This window comes from Patiria miniata, unplaced genomic scaffold (genome assembly GCF_015706575.1).
Source record: "Patiria miniata isolate m_02_andy unplaced genomic scaffold, ASM1570657v1 HiC_scaffold_22, whole genome shotgun sequence".
Classification (NCBI taxonomy): domain Eukaryota; kingdom Metazoa; phylum Echinodermata; class Asteroidea; order Valvatida; family Asterinidae; genus Patiria; species Patiria miniata.
Window position 1 is genome coordinate 1478971 of NW_024037061.1, and position 17970 is coordinate 1496940.

The following is a 17970-nucleotide window of genomic DNA, read 5'->3' on the forward strand; positions in this document are numbered from 1 at the left end:
GCAAATCTCTGGGGACAAGGTGGAGATTATAGGCGGGAAGAATTGCTGACATAAGACTGCAGCTGGTAAAATGACTAGCCGGAATGATAGATGAAGCGCAAATGCTTGGGCAGATCTTGTATCGTGAATCATTATGGTGAATGCGTTCCGAAGAAATCTTTAATTGAGGCGAGATTAGATAAGACTTTCGCGATTCTTATAAAGAACTGAACGTTTCCAACTTCATGCTTTGAGAACAAGTGGGAGCATAAATGTTCCTCTTTTTTTGGTCCTAGAGAGGGTATGTGGGGCAAGCCCTATTTCTTCACTTTGAGCAAGATTTTTCTCATAATAATGCGGTGCTTATATAGCGTTTTATATAAGGTTTCAAAGCGCGTTACGAGTATTATCCCTGTTCATCAGGAATGAGACCATTTGGTTTTCTGCAGCAGATCGAGATCCGCGCAATCTGGTCTCTTCCTCCCCAGGTACCCATTTATACTCTTGGGTGAAGAGAGGCAATCGTAGTAAAGTGCCTTGCCCAAGAACACAAGCACCATGTTCCCCGTCACGATTCGAACCCACGTACCACGGCACGAACACCGTAACAATTAAATCGGTAGGTTCTTTTCTTAGTACATACCAATGTTCCTTATTCGTGGCTTTAAATTGACAAATTTCAGGTGTGGTAGAGCGCTGTTGTGTTGTTCCAAATGTCCAGGTTCAAATCCAATTCGGGCGATTTCATTATAACTTTGCTTTGAAGACTTGAGATGTAAAGGAAGCACTATACTTTTCCAATTGAAAAAAACGAGGCTAATTCGTGGTAATTCTGTCCCCTTTCAAATCCATCCATATGAAAGAAAGGTACCGTTACATTATTTACGGTACCAGGCAAACGCTGCCTAAGAATTCGATTTTCTTGCGACTGTAGTTCAGGCACCAAAAGCACTTGAAGATGCCGCTCAAGGAACAAGAATGTTTCTCCTCTTAGGACTTGTTGTGCAAAGCAGAGAAAGAGGCTATATACGGATCGATTATTGGCTTCGGTAAATGGCTAACGGCTTTTCTTTTCTTTGGGTGCACTTAGCTGCACTTTATCCTACAGTTCATCTTCCAAGAATGTCTTTGTAGAGTTAATGGCATTACCCGTGCGTTAATGTGCTTAAGAGATATTGACTCTTTTACTTCCATTAACAGACACGAGATTACAAAACCATGTCATGCTGTAAAGTTTAAAATGTTATTTTGCAGTTGGATGTATGTACTACTGACCTGGGCCCAATTGCATGGCTCTGCTAAACCACAGCATTCCCCGCGTGCGATCACCATTTTGTGCTAACAGCGCCAGCAGAAAAAAAAATGTATGCTGACCCTGTACTTACTGTAAGCACGGAATCCTTAGTTACGGGGCGTACGCATGCGCAGAAACCAAAGTTCCTCGCTAACCCGTGAAATACGCTTACCGCGCGTAAGTAGGGAAGTTTCTGCTACAGTTAGCAGTGATTTTTCGCTAACAGTAAGCAGAGCCATGCAATCGGGCACTGTTTACTAAACTGGACTACTTGGCCAATGCGCCTTGAAGCAACCGATCCGCCATCTTGGATCCCCAGAAGGCACGCCGGGATGTACATGTACATCGTTCTGTGTTGCATTTCCACTTTAAATAACAATCCCATTTAAATATATTATTCCTAATAATCGATTATGTTTTGGATGGTGGCCGGCCCTAGGAATGTGATTGTTTTAATTTAAACAAAAGTTAGGAAGTACAACATTTACTTTTGCCGCCTTAACTGTCAAAGTTGCATCTACCGAGCGTGCGTCACGGGTGACACAAGATGGCCGTCGGCTACTTCAATGTGTAGGCATTGTCAGCCAGTAGTAAGTAAAGAGGTCGGTAGGATGTGCATACCGTCGGTGTACGATCCTTAGTGATGGATCCCAACAAAATCTAAAAAGACGCAACACCACCAAAAGTGTTCAAGCATTTGCCAACTTTTATCCCGACTTCGGTAAGCGTAGGCTTGTTTGTTTCAGCCTATATTGGGTCAGGGTTGCTTGATTGCTTATTTCACCTTGTTTGTCCTGCTTAAGGTGTGAGTCCCAAAGTTTTGAAGAAAAAAATCAGTGAAGTGCGAAACACAACCAATCCTCCCGACGTTTTGTGACAAGTAAACATTATTTCAGCCAGTTTGCGTTCCGTTTATTTGGATGGAACAGCTGTGATGATCAATGCTAATTACGATGTTTGTTTCGGATTGAACTCCCTTCAAACACTCAGTAAGTAAGAAATGCCTGAAACTTTGGACCTCTTTTTTTGGTCGAGAAGCGTATGACTTCATGACGTCATTGCAAACACCGCGAAGCCCTTGAACTTTAAGGGGTTTTTTTTATTCCCGTTTTATTTCCGGAGAAGATAAATCTTTTACGTGGTGCTGAATGTCAGGGTGAGACAAACCAATCGCGTGAGGAATAATCGAAGTCTTGATTGGGAGTGAACTTGAACCGGCGCACTTGTTTATCAGCCACTTAATGCTGTCGGTGTTTGTTTAGACGTAAGCCACGCGGGCCTCGTCCTATTACAGCTGGGATAGGGCGAGGCTGTTTACGCCTCTATGTCATGGGACATAACAATAAATGTATACGTGGCACATTGCCAAAGAAACAAATTTCATCTCTGTCCGGCAGATCTGAGTTTTTGGCGCCGATAACTTCTTTTGTTGATGGAATTCTACCGCGGGTAAACACTATTTTTAGTATGGAGTTTCTCTTTCGCGTATGGAATTTTACAGCACTGTACTCTGTGATGTCTAAGAAAATGATAATCATCGTAATAATAATTTGGTGCTTATACAAAAAAGATAGCGCTTTCCATCGTATCAACAATCTCAAAGCGCTTTGAATAATTCCCCCGTTCATCAGGCCACGAGACCACGCGGCAATCGACATCAGCGCACATTCGGTCTTCTACCCTCACAGGTACCCATTCATACTCCAGGGTGGAGACAGGCAATTGTAGTTAAGTGTCTTGCCCAAGGGCACAAACAATATGTTCCTGGCAGGGTTCGAACCCACGTTCCATAGTTACACCTTGTTCTTTTTTGTGGGGTGAGCTTGGGAGCTGCGTTTCTCGTTTTTATCAGAGGTTTATCATGACGGATTTCAAAAAGATGTGGAATAGACATTTGTTAACCGTTCTTAAGCATAATCTTTGCATGGTCCTTCCAATAAGGGTGACGTTTCATGTGCTGTTGATTATAATTAGATGATACCCCATGGCTGCCGCGTGCCACACTCGCTGTTCGATTCCGCATATCTCATCTTGAAGATTGTTTGTAGAATGTATTAAACGTGTTTACTTGAATAAATGCAATCGGTAATGCCATTTTTATTAACAGTGTTCACAAAGGCCCATTAGCTAAGCATTATGTTTACCCAAGTTTACCTTTCATTCACGCTAATCCTTTAATTGTAATTTCAAAGGCTTTAATTAAAAATTGCCTTAAGGACCAACATTGTCTAGTCATAGTTATTGCTTAGTTATAGTAGGATATAGCTGAACAATATTGTTTGATGACACTGCTCCAATAGCATCGCAGGAGTAAAAGTGCAACTTGAAAAATTCCTCAGGAGACCCAGATAATGAATTGGATCTTAAATCACGACAGGTGCTTTGGGCTTGTGAGTGTGGGGTTAATCCTCAACAGTTAATAAAACGGGGAAAAAATTCCCTTCTTTTTGTAAACCCTATGATACTTCAGTGTAACCATCTGACTGCATCTGAGCTTCGTGGCAAGAGGTCCTCGGTTGTACATTCCGTTAGGCAAAGCGAGGACAACATTCCAAATTCCAAAAAAAAGCGGAACAGTTAAAGATGTAGGCATAACCAAATGCGAAGTTGCTTTGGGGTGAACAAGATTTCAAGTAGGGCAGATATATAGGCTCAAGACATGGGACCAACAATCGCACATCACATCAAGGTCCCCGCTTGCACATTCCGTCAGACACAGCGAGGACGTCAGTGATTTTTTTAACATACTGAGGACAACCGAGTTCGGACTTATAATGGTGGAAGAGTCAAAGATATCATAGGAATCATCAAATGTAAGGGTGGGTGGTGAAGTTATTACAGGCCAATACGCAAGGTTTAAACTGGGACCGATACACTGCAAAAACTGGAGTGTTAAATTTACACCATTGGTATCTATATAGGACCATCTGGTGTTAAATTTTACTGGTGTTGTCCTATATAGATACCGAATGGTGTTAAATTAACACTACAGTTTTTTGCAGTGTACGTCTATGGGACTAACTATCGCACATCACATCAGTGTCCTCGCTTGCACATTCCGTCAGACCAAGCGATGACCTCAGTGGTGCCAATTTAACACACTGTGTTCGACTCATACAAATATGAATCTGTTATAAAAATAAGCCGCTAGCGAGTCGGCAACGGTTTGATAACTCTAGTTTATTACTACAGCTGGTTTCTTCATGTGCGCATCTTTGTCACTCCAGTGGAGATAACCTACAGTCATCCCACATTTTGTAGCAATGAATACTGAAGCACCACAACCACTGTCAACCCAACACGTTGTAAAGACATTCATTTTCAATGCTATAAATTTAAAGGTAAACTAACATTCCAAATGTCCAAATGGCAGGACAGTCCAATGCATATGGCTTCTCAATTTCATGGTGAATTTTGGTGTTATTTGACGTCCATGGCATTCGTTGACTCCACGATACCAGATCCGCGCACAGAACGGGCGCTACTGGTTGTACAGTGAAATTATTCACAACTGTTTTGTGTTGTTGCAATGTTAAAGTCACTTATAACAATGCACCACTAGTTTTGTTGCTCCAAGAGAACCGGCTTTGTATCTCATTTACTGACTGACTCACCGACTAACGGTCACCTGTTATAGCCGGGCAGTGCTATCGTATAGGATTACCCCGTAATGCCAATAGATAAACAAGATGCATGAAAAGACCTCTACAGTGAATAGCCATTCTGAGTCAATTGAATATATCTTGTGCACTTGGTACCGGCTTTTTTAAAAGCTTGCATCACCTTGGGGTTTTTTCTTCAAAATCCAATCTTCTTCGTGCATATAACCTTAGGATGACGAGCAAATAAAGCTATGTTTATAGCATTTCATAGATGCCTCGCGCTGTAATCGGATTTTTTTTAAAAGGAAATCAAAGATAACAGCAATTGATTCGTCAGGACTAGTGGTGTAGCGACCAAATGGCTCGCAGCTGCCGTGTTATAGATACAAGCCTGACGGTACAACTATGGCTGCTGGACTTCTGGCGTCAATTTTCTCTCGTAAAACTCTCGGAATGATAAAGTCAAACATCCGTTGTGTATTGGAAGAGGAGTTACTATAACTGCATTAAGAATATTTTGGGGAATTGGATTTTGGGAATGGAATTTGAAGGACAAGTTGTGTCAGAGTTCCTTTTTTTCTTGACTGAGGGAAAACCAACTCCATGTTGTCTTTGGATAATGACCAGCGTATATTGATCAGAGGTATATTGATTTTAACTCTTTATATGTCACTAAATTGGATGTACACCATAACTTCCTGGCATTAAAGTAGAATCCAAACTATTCCTTCTTTTATGTTTAATTAATGAAATAAGAAAAAAAGGTAAGCCTAGTAAAAGCTGCTTCGAGAGCGGCCATATTTCTATCTATTCGGTTTCATATTGGTTATTCATTGGAGGTCTTTCCATGATCTGTGAACAAAATAGGCGGGATTTAGCCCATTCATTGGCGTTACTAGGTAATCCTATACGATAGCACTCCTAGGCTGGTAACTGACAGTCAGTCAATTTGTCGGACAGTCAGCCGGTCAGTCAGTTGATTTAAATTGGACAACAGACTGGTTCCTGGAACCGGTACGAAGCTATCGAACTTATGAACCAATTCCAAATGCACCAGAAATATAAACTTAATGCACATCTTAGATTATATCAGGCCGTCTTGAAAACTCGACCATCGCGTCACACGTTCGATTTTGGTGGTCCGAGACGAAGACATTCTTCAGCACATTCTAAGGGTGTTTCCGGGATAGATGGACGCGATACCAGAGCACTCTCTCCCCGTCGTGCCCGAGATTCGCCCCAGGCGCCCGTCTAGATTATGATTGGACGCCGCGCATATAATCGCAATCTGTTAATCGGAATGAGGCTGTTCTGGTGTCGATAAAAATGATCGTTTGTGTACTTTAGCATGCATGTATGTATTTCTCGAGGCTCTAGTAGTGGCTCGAGGCCAATAAATAGGCCCGAAATTCCCTACGCCGCCAAAATCACGATTTGCATGCCCTCATTTTTTTCGCTATTAAAGCATTTTGTCGGCCGTGAACCTGAGGGTTTGTAAAAAAAAGAAGGGTAGAAGCCGTGAACAGGATCGAGCTCGCTTTTCTGTGAAATTCGTATGAAATTGAGCCCTGAAATCGTACTATTTTGCAATGCAGCGTAGACATCATTTTTCAAAATGGCGACGGGCTTTAGGACTACTGTTAGGGGTGATCATCTTTGGATGGAATTTTCTCCCAAAAGTCACAAGTTAACCCCCCCCCAAAAAAAAATATATATATTCTGCCTTAGATGACATCATTCTTCTGCCATAAAATTTTACGGGATTTTGGAAGTGAAAGGGTCTGCATCCCTGTAAAGGTTGTATTTTAAAGGTCATGCAGTACATTTTTGTCTTCAATTGGAAACCGTCAATTTTCTCTTTTCTAAGCTTTGTTTTGCAGTCTTCTTTCAGTCAATTCCAAGGATGTTTCATTGTTTTTAGCTTCAAACTGATGCGAAGTTGCATATTTTTCTGGCAGAAGAATGATGTCATCTAAAGGCAGACGCTTTAATGGTTTTCTCGCGTCTGTTCTCTTTTGTTCTTGTTATAATTTGTTGATGTAGTAAAATACAGTCAATGGGAAGATTTTACATCCAAATATTTTCATTAAGATAGGCCTATATTCGGAATCCTATATGGCAAAACAATTTTGTCGTTGATAAACTCGTTTACTGTCTGCTCCACAAAAATAGTACCAAATATATTTTATTTATTGAAGGTGTTTTGGTAAAAAAAACAAAGCAAAATGATTTATTCGTTTGCCCATTTTTTAAGCCTTTCTTTTTCTCCAACGGTCAAGTTCTCTTAAATATCCAAGGGTCATCAGCTGGATCTGCGATTCCATGTGTCAACGCCAATCATCGTAGTAGAATGTATTGCCTAGTCGTTCCTAAGGGTGAAGTCCCGTGGGTGCGCCTCGGGTAAAGAGTGGAATAGTTATGTCAACGGATGTGACAATGATTGACGAACACACAAGAAACTACTGATGAGAGAAGACGAAGTATATGCTGAAGTGTAGAGAACGAACCGTTGTTTCTACCGATAAAACAAATCAGTATCCATGTTTCAAAAAAGTTGTTTCGTGTCCTTTCCAAAAAAAAATAGTGTTTCGACGATGATACTGCCTGCATAAAATAAACATCAAAGCTGACACACTACATGCTAACTTTTTACAGGCAGTTTTACGACTGTTAAAAAAGTCGTTTCATATTTTCTCTCGAGAATGCGAAACATAAAAATAAACCGTGAGCTAAAGTTCAGTCAGTTTAAAATCTATGTTGTCTATAATGTCTTTTATTGTACCGTTTCCGCTCGAATGCAAAATTCTGTTGCCTCAAGGACAAAAACGTAAATCGGGCACCGCAGTAAAAAGGTTCATAAAAGACAAACGGTAAATGCACTTCATTTTTTTCACACAAGGTTACTAACGAATAATTATGTTATTCTTACAACGTTTAAAAAGTTCAAAACTTCAACTTGGTTTTGAAAAAAGACGGCTCCTTTTGCATCATTGCAGTTTTTTACTCACCCTGAAGAAGATCCTCCCAAAAAACCTACAACACAGAAAGGTCTTTAACATTTGTAAATCTTCCAATGCTAGACGTATAGAAATCCTAAATAGTCCCTAAATAGTCTGAGCTCTAGCGTCAAGTGAAATCGTTTCTTCAATTCGAACGTTTAATACGCCCCAGACTGTGCTATCTAGGTTTCTAAATTAGAATCCATCACTTTGAGGACGAAAGTAGGCCAACGTGACAACATTGGTTCCGGAGATTGATGGCATCGGAACCAAGGTCCAACACGAGCAAATAACAAAATGTACTTCTTGTCAACTGGAGTGAAAACCAATAATCAGGTTAATATAAACGTCTCCTGTTTTGTTTCAATCCTTGATAAATGTCCATGTTATAGAGCACATGAACTCTCTCATAAATTGGGCACGAATTTGGTTGCTTTCTTTAAAAACAAAGCGTTTCTAATCGTCACGCCGTTGAACAACTATGTTCCCTAATTCCACTTTTTGTGAAACTCAATAGGTCGTAAAATATATATAGAGTATTCGCTGTGTCATAATGGACGTACATCTGCGTGCTAGTTGTGCATCTGTAGACTAAATTGGAGTGGGACCGAAGTTTAATTACATCCTGAGAGATCGACAATGCATCAATGACGCGTTCACATTCCACAGTGCCACTGACCATAGCAACATGCATGGAAGACCAGGAGGTCTTGCTCCCAGACGCCGTCAAATTTGTTACAAACGCCGCGATAGGCAGTGCTCACCCGGAAAAGACCTGCTGGTGCATGCGGTTTACTTAGAACCGCTGAGTTTAATAACCAGCCAGGGAGCATCCATTTATCTTCATCAAGCCATGCCGAAAGTGGGCGATATTTCATGATTAAAGGCAAATAAACGCGGCTATATATCATGGGACTAAATGGCCGTATCGTTTGGACTCGTTACCAAAAAATGCACTCGAGGAGAATTTGAGACGAATGGGTAATGTCATAACAAGGATGGCAATGTTTAACGGATCGACAACTCAATCGAAAACGATTGTGACGATCTTCGAGTAAAACGTACACTCTCAAAACATGATTAACATTTCGTTGGTTAAGATTTTAACCAGCAATGAGTAAAATTCTCCACTTTGACAAATGTTGGGTGCGTTATACCCAATGTTGGATAAATTTGGTTATTTTTTTAACCATTTTTTTAACCAACTGTTGGGTGGTTCACCTGGTAACCACCGGTCGGTAAAAGTCCTTTTACCCAACGGTGATGAAATGTAACCTAATTTAACCAACGTTGGGTAAAATTACTCGTTTGAATCAATCGTTGGTTACAACGGTTGATTAAAACGATTACAACCACACAACAGTTGGTTAAAAAAATTGGTGAAAAAAAAATTAACCAACTTTACCCAACGTTGGTTAAAATGTACCCAACCTTGGTTAAAATGTACCCAACGTTGCGTAAAATGTACTTAACATTGGTCAAATTTGAGAAATGTACACATCGTTGGTTAAAATATAAACCAACTTTTTAACCAACCAAATTTTAATACATGTTTTGATAGTATAGAGTCCCTTTATATGGAAGTCTTAATACACATCTGATCTACACAATGGGCTTGTTTTTTTGACGTTACGGGGTAACCCTATACGATAGCACTGCCCGGCTCACAAGTGAGTCAGTCAATCAGTTAGATAGGTACAAAGAGAACACTAGATTGGCCTCTGGGGGCTGCTAATACCGTGCCTTATCTTCGACAGCTTCGAATTATACCAACTCGTATTCCCCGTGTGCTTCAAGTCTGTGTGAAAAAAAATACATTTGTTGGAGTTCATCATCTTGGTGTTGACACATGCATCTAATTGGACTAGATTCACATGCCCGTGTCATAAAATCGCGTTGAGATAAAAGCACACTGGAGCGAGTAATGATGGCAAGCCATGTCGCTACAAAGTAGGTCTAATGTGCCATGACGTCGGCTTATGTGAGCGGATTGCCTCAGTTTTCCCTTAGGAAACTTTCAGTCGGAGACTCAGTAGGTTAAAACAAGCAACCTACTTTTGTAGTATAGTAAGTCCATGTACGCAACCTGCTTTTGCATCACGTGTATCTAAATACCGCTGAACAGAATTGAAAGAAATCCAGTTAAGTTAAGTAAAATCCAAACGCTGCCTTTAAAATATTTGGTATCTCTCCATGTAGTAATTGGATAATAATAATGATCATAATAATAACAATAATCTCACTGAATGCTATAATAAGGCAACTTTCCAATAGACTTGCGCACAAATAATAATCCGACTTTCCTGACCCCTAACCCCAATTTGCCTTATCCTACCCCCACGAATTTCGGTAAATTTTTTTCTAATTGGCCCATGAGCAATCGATCTAGCCTATTTGCGACACCAAAATGTTGCTTCTAAATAATGAGCTGAGGTATTCGGGAGATATTGTCTCCTTAATTCCACATGTCTCCCAAAAGTAAAACTCCCAAGTTAAGTGTCTCCCAAATGGTATATAATTTGCGATAGTAATAACAACCACAATAGGTCGACACTTCCATAGACTTGTGCAAAAAAATTTACCCTAGCCCTAGCTCTATAACCCTAGCCTACAGCCCGAGCCCAAGTCAAAATGGCGGTTCCAAGAATCGGGGGATGGTACTACTGTCGCCCTATTGAGATGTGTCACCCTTTTATAGCAATAATAACAACAAAACTATCGCCCCAACCTCAAAAAAATGTCAATATAATACTAATATTAATTACGGGAAAGAATACCTTAAAGAGACACTCCCATACTATTGTGTAATTTTTTCCCCAAATTTAGTGGCCCCTAACCCATATTTTACCTTATCCAACCCCCACGAATGTTGGTACATTGATTTTTTCAACCACTGGCAATCGATTAAGCAAATTTGCGACGGTAAAAGTTTGCCTCTGAATAGGAGTTGTGACATGAGGGAGACATTGAAATGTCTCCCTAATGTTCGGTGTCTCCTAAGGTATAACGTATGACGAACAAAATGTCTTCTGAAAGGGTACATTAACAGCAATAATGTGGTATATATAAAGCGCACGTATCCACCAGTATTGATGTTCAATGCGCTACATCATTATTACCCTGCTCATTGGGCCAATGAAACATTCAAAATACCATCTCAGCTCCCTGGGGAGTATACAGCTCGATGCAGCCATTTCGGCGCAAAGCAGCTAAAATCTGTCACAATAATTATTTCTATATGTCGAGTACCCATTTTACTTCTGGGTGGGAGAAGCAATGAGTGACAAGGTGCCTCCCTCAAGGGCACACGCACCGTGACCCCAGGCTGGACTCGAACCCACAACCTGCAGAATTACCCACAGACTACGGATAGCATGTTAAGATGGCAAAATAAATTGGAAGTAAACAAAAAATAATCTGTAATCTACAACTTGCAGATAATCCAACATGCAATCTAGTAATTTAGATGTCGGGAATTGTCAGGTCAGGGAACCAGACTAGCTGGCTTGCAACCGTTCACAGATGTGTAAACCGATTGCAAACAAAATGTGGACTAATGAAATTTGCCAAATTGGGAGCAGTTATTCCAATGATGATCGGCCCACCATCGTTGGAAATTGATACTAAAATTCCACTTTTCTTGAAAATGACAGCACACCAGATGCCGTGAATTCACAGGATGCTTGGGACTATTATTCACTTACAGTCCAGTAAGGTGTTTCAATATAATTTGGTAGTTTTTTTTTTGTTTTTTTTTGTGACGTTTGCAAATGTTGTAAATTACCTATACAGAATCAAATTTGCAAAAAGATAAGCGATAAGGCGATGCACCGCAAGATATCTCGCGAAGAATGCTTCCGTGTTACTCTCGCTATTGAGCATATTTCTCAAGATTTTTTTGTAAAGGCATATCAGCAGCTGAAATGTCAAATAGGGTGTCCTTTTACTTTCAGTATTCTGTTTCGACGCGTGGAACAATATTGACTCGGTATAGGAGAACATGGAGACATGGAGGGACATCTTTACACTGTTGAACCATGTGGGGCAGTGTAAATTCTACGAGGAACCTGTCTTACACAAGATCGTTGTACATTGCAAAGGGAACACAACATTGTTGATGTTTTGCATTTCGAAATGAAATCAATACTACACATTATAACAAGCATTGTTCTCACTGTGAACAGTATCTTTTTGACATAAAAGACATGCTATTAGCTCATGGTGACGTTATTGTTAAAAAAAAAAGTGTTTGTTTGAATGATGATTGAAACAATTATGTAACACAAACACAACAGTTGGAAAGTTTTGGACAAAGTTAGCGACTTAAATTAAAGACCAAATACTACTGGACAATATAATGCACTGCACAGGCATAAGGTACAGTTCGTATATTTTTGCATACTTTTTTTATTGACTTGACCTCCAGCATTTGGCATATTAACAGTTTAGCATGCCATTAAAGGAAATCCAAAATTAGTCATATTGTTTTTATAAAATGGGCGACCATCATTTCGTGGTAAACGATTATCACTTTAATTGCCTTGGCTTCGATTTGATATGATCCACCCATAAGTGCCATTGATCCATGTAAAGCCGCCTCCCATGTTTTCCTTTCATCTGGTGCTCTCTGTCGGCGAGCACCGCGCTTAAAGGGGCAGTCACACGTCAAATTTCCCCTCAAGGAAAATACATCGTCTCAAAATTCTAATTTAACTAATGTAATAGGAGCCTGCTTAATACGAGTTGCTAAGGAAGGCAAAATCACATCTTACGCAGTAGAAATATCGTCATTTCCCGTGAGATCATCTCTTTAAGCTACCTCACGAAACGGCATGGTGGGATGGGGTGGTTTCCCCGCGCATCTGAGCGCCAATTACCCACGTTTCTAGGATTCTCTCGGGAACACTCGGTAATCCCGATAAGCCTACCCTGGCGGAGGCGGGAAGACCAGCGTCTGGGGTTCATCGGCACCTGCCTCTTGGGGAAATCACAGGGGTTTAGAAATGATGATATACGGGCTAGTTGTACAATTAAAATTAATGCATTTCTTTATCAAACTCGATACTGTTATTCGATACTTGTACCGCTACTGGTATCGAATAATAATTCATTATTCGATACTGGTATCGATTCGTTATTAATGATATTATCTGAATAAATGTATTCTTTTATTGCCATGTATGTATTTCAATACTATAAACTATGTAAACTATTCGATACTGGTACCGTTTATAAATAATGATATCGTCGATACTGATTGATGTATTTATTTATTACATTTATTTACCCAGTGTATGCCCAAGCAGTTTAAAACTGGTTTCTTGAATTGTCTCACTACTTTTTTCTGACCAACAGTTTGTCGACAGTTGTCCAAGGGAGTTGCCGCCATCTTTGGCCCTGCCTCGCAGGAGAGCGCCACAGCTGTGGGATCGGTCTGCAGGACCATGGAAATCCCCTTCGTGGAAACGAGGTGGGAGCACGAACCGCGCGACAGTCTGAAGACCTCCATCAACCTCCATCCCAGCAACAAGCACATCAGCATGGTCATCAAGGATATCGTCTTCTACTACCACTGGACGACTATCACGATCGTGTACGAGGAAGATGCCGGTAAGGAAATGTCTTTCTTCTGGCGCTTGGTGGCAGCAGAGGGTGTGAAATATTATTTCTCAGTGACGTCATCCCAATCAACGCCATTTGGATGACTTGGCTAGTTACATGTAAATATTCATATACGGTAATATGGGCTCTATATACACAGTTGTTGAACATCACAAAGACAGGGAAAGTGCGTGAGATTTTGAAATCGTTTCTTAACGAATATCATTTTGGAACGCAACTTGTGTCAGATTTTTCAGTGGCCATTTTGAGATTATTATTAAATCACATATATTAGACAAGTCATCCAAATGTAGTATACACACCCTAGACCATTGCTACATAGCACCCCCCCCCCCCCCCGCCCAGATATCACAAAAGAATTCCTGAGATTCTGATAACACAATGACAAACACAGAAGATGGGGTTCTCTCTGTCACATATCTAGCCACATAAGTAATAATGTACAACAAAATCACGACCATTAATCACAAGTAGGGCTTTTTATAAGCATACACAGAAAAAAATATCAGCATGGTAAATAAAGTGAGACACTTGACCTTTTTATATATTAAATTCACCAACAACAAAAACCATTGGTCACTGGGGATGCGATGACGGATATAAAAAAAACTTCACAATTTCAAAACCGCAGTTGTATTCAGAATGAAACAAGCTTACAAAAGAGATTTGTATTCAATGAATTTTATGAATTTACAATTCATAAAATTCCGTCTTAGAAGCTATTTCTAGTCACATTTTTGTATCTACAAATGTATACACTTGTTGTGTACTCCACCATTCAAACCTTATTTTTAACCTTGTTTTTAACCTTGTTTTAACGAGAAAGGAGCAAACGGATAATTTAAAACAAAGAAGACATCTGTTGACATTTCGCTTGAGCTAAGACGTTCACCTTCAGTTACACATTGACGCCCACCTTTTAAGGCAAAAGGTTTTGAGGGTTATAACTAAATTCTCGTCTTGTTTTTAACTCGTCAGCGCTGACGCGTTTACAGGAGGTCCTACACGCCTCGGCAGAGCCCATGAAGATCAAGGTCACTGTCTACCGCATCCCGTCCAGGCCGGACATGCGGGACCTGCTGAAGGAGATCAAGACGTCCGGAGCCAGACACATCATCATTGACTGCCGGAGCGAGACGCTGTATCCACTCCTGGAGCAGGTACTAGGAACGAGACTGTCCGAGAGTCGTGTTTTCAAAACTTTGGTTTAGTCTCCGGTTTCATTGGTTTTATATATCTCCGCCTTCGAAATAATTTTGAAGCATTCATATCCATAAGAATGCATATACTTTACTCTTCAATGTTATCCCATGTGATGGTGTTTCTGAAGCATGAAATGTACCTATTGAGCCAGTAGTAAGTTCTCAAAAACAGGGAGGAAATATCAATCAAAGCCGAAGTTTAAGAAGAGGGCGAAGTTTCGGAAACGTCATAGATATGTTCAATCGGATATTGACCGATTCTTGAGAGTTCATCTGCAAATTCATGTCCCTTGGCGTAAGCATGACATTTCAAGAATGTTTTTCCGGCATAAGAGCGCTATCGGCTAAGTGTTAACACTTCAATAATTCCTTTCCAAAATAATGTGTCCACTTATGTTCGCACCATGCCCCTGCAAAAAAAATCCATGTCTTACTAAAATAAACTGAAGTTGACGATTTGAACTACGGTACCCACTTCCTTTGCCTGTTGAGACTTCCCCTATAGGGACAACAATCACAATTCGGTTGGATAACACCATCTCTCCCTTTGAATGTCACAACCGTGAACGAAATTGATCTTGGCTGATTCTATAAGAAATGTCCCCTACGCCGACAATCGCAAATTTGAATGAAAACACGACGAGTCTTTCAAAAATGTGACTGAAGAGTTGCTTCGGGCCAGAAGGCTGGTTTTTTGAAGAAGAAGTGGGAGTTTTTTTGTACACTACAGTTACGGTGACCTTTCCAGCTGTAAATATCAGGGGGAGTTTATTGCTAATTGAGTCGTCGGTCTTCTACTGACAGGAACATGGCTTCTGAGTGGGCCTATCAATCTTCACCTTATTATACTGCCGACATCGAATAAAAAAAAATAATCTGTGAATCTTCGCTTTTAAACAATTCTTGGTTGCAGTAAGTTGCACACAAAAACGTTACGAGGGTTTTCGTCCAAAATGTAAATCTTGGATAAAAATCATCTCAATGTAGGCCTAAACAACTCTTCAAGTATTTGAGATCAAACGCCGAGGTGATATTTGTTATGAGTTTATACAGGACAGCTCCAAAAATCAATTTGCGGGGGAGGGGGGGATTTTTAGACGATTTTTAGACAATCGTTTGCAAGCTCGAATAGCAGGCTGGATTAGTTATCTGATTATTTCATTATACTTTAATTGTTTCAACATCTTTAAACGGAAAGATATGTTCCTCTTGTCTGCATTGCGTGAAAGAGCACATCATTTAAACAAACAAAAAAACATTGTTTTGTGCAATGAAATAAAAACATAAAAATAAATTTAATCTAATTTCAGTTGGTAACTTTCAAGCGTGTTTTAATAGAAAAGACACAAAGGGAAGAGGTTTCAGCGCACCAGTGTTGGAAACCAAACTTTTCAGTAGAGTGGCCGTAATTACACAAAACACCAATTAATGTAGACGCACGTGGGAGGCTGAAAGCACATTAAAAACCCAATTAAATGGCGCTATTGATGGTGCATGCTCCACAATGTAATGAGCTCTACGCACTAATGTGCCCGAGTAATTCTCAACAGAACATCAATGCCAGGATTTCTTTTTCAGTGATGACTAGCTCCAATAATTTAATAAATCCAGTAGGCCTAATTTGATACTGATTTGGTTGGGGAGTAATTAAACGCAATGTCTTTTCGATTGCAACGGAGCCGAGATAGACCAACTCAATGCAGCATCTGTTACATCATCAAGCGTATACGCCTATTTTCGGCGAACAAAACAAGAATCAAAATCACATTTCGGGTTGACAATAAGAACAAATTTTCGAATTCATAAAATATCAAAACTGAAGTACGCAAGGTAACATAATACAATTATGTCTCATACGGTTGCCTCTCAAAACGTCGATTTGACAGCTTTCCTTTGAAATTTCTGGAATACGTTTAGAGAAGGACTAAAATTTAAAAACAAAAAAAATACATCTCTTTATAAGTCAATTTTCTTGCACCGTATTTCAGCAAACATTTTGATAAAATGAATCGATTCCTCCTTTATAGTGAAAGCTATGTGTGATTTGAATGATTCTTGTACTATAGGAAAGCTTATTAATTGGGCTTTCATATCCTAGATTTTGAAAGTGTCACAGGCAGAACTTCATTAAAAAAATAGTCCCGACATTTGGATTTCCTTTATTTGGACTCACCCTGTATACTCGCGTATCTGTTTATGCGGGAAAGCAACCCAGATTAAAAGCCTCGTATTTCAATGGGTTGTCAACTCCCCCACCCCCCCCCTCATGTTTTCCCTGTTGTTAAATTAAAACATGCAACTTTCAAATTTGAGAGGAGAAATAGATCAAATGTGTAGGCCTACATCTTTAACGTACAAATATGCCTTTTCGTGACATACTTCGTTTGGAAAGAAAATTGGACCAGTCGACATCCGCGTCTTATCTCCGGAGGAATTATTGGACTAGTCCACATCCGCGAAGGAATTTTAAAGATAGAATTTCGGAGATAAAAAGCTTCTGCTTGTTGATAACATGCAAGTGTTTCTGGGTGGCAGAACACGGTTCTACACCAGTGCTTGTCAATCAAAAATTGAAGGGAAGGAGTTGTTACAAAAATTCCAAGTCTGCAGCCGCGGAGAGCGAAATATGGCGGTCTTTTTTTATAGTCTTGCTCTTTGGTCTGTTCCTCCTCGTCACTACGGGAATTCCAAAACAAAAAGATTATCCAATTATCAATTGGAGATTTGTTGCTTGATAAAATAAATAAATACTGGGCTGTGTGTAATTGCTAGATGTTATTATTTCCGTTAAAGGGTGCGTCTGGTATTTCATGTTTAAATGGCTTATTTGCAACAGGAGAATGTAAATATTTTTGCAGCGAGTATACATGCGCGAAATTGGGAATTTGATTTCGGGAAATAAGAGTTGTGTTTGAAGGTCCGTTGCAGATCTCTTTACATTGTGTCTGAAGGTCGGTTGCAGATCTTTTTACATTTGCATATGTACCGATTAAATGGAACCCATCTTTTTCTTCTGTCTCTTTTTTGTAGATTATGGAGATGCAGATGTTGCGAAGTTATTATCATTACTTATTCACCTCAATGGTAAGAAACTGCACAGTTTTGAATCCGTGAGCCTACGTTTATTTACGATGTTGTTTCAATTTGATTTTCCTTAAAAAAAAATTCTGGCAGGAATTCACCGCCATACAGGCGCATTGTTGATACTTGTCTCAAATGAGTTTGAAATTAACTAAGGAGTATTAAAAGAGCTGATAGCAATCAGTAGTGTT

The 17970-nt window shown here is 39.9% G+C and overlaps 1 protein-coding gene across 1 annotated transcript in view; it reads left to right on the forward strand.

Annotated features, from left to right (window-relative positions):
* Positions 1-17970, forward strand: part of LOC119730689 (glutamate receptor ionotropic, kainate 2-like) — a 38785-nt gene that overhangs the window by 11214 nt on the left and 9601 nt on the right. Inside the window, exons 2-4 of the mRNA XM_038203683.1 lie at positions 13230-13484; positions 14475-14656; positions 17729-17782. Coding sequence (XP_038059611.1) covers positions 13230-13484; positions 14475-14656; positions 17729-17782 — 491 coding nt within the window. The remainder of the gene's footprint in view (positions 1-13229; positions 13485-14474; positions 14657-17728; positions 17783-17970) is intronic.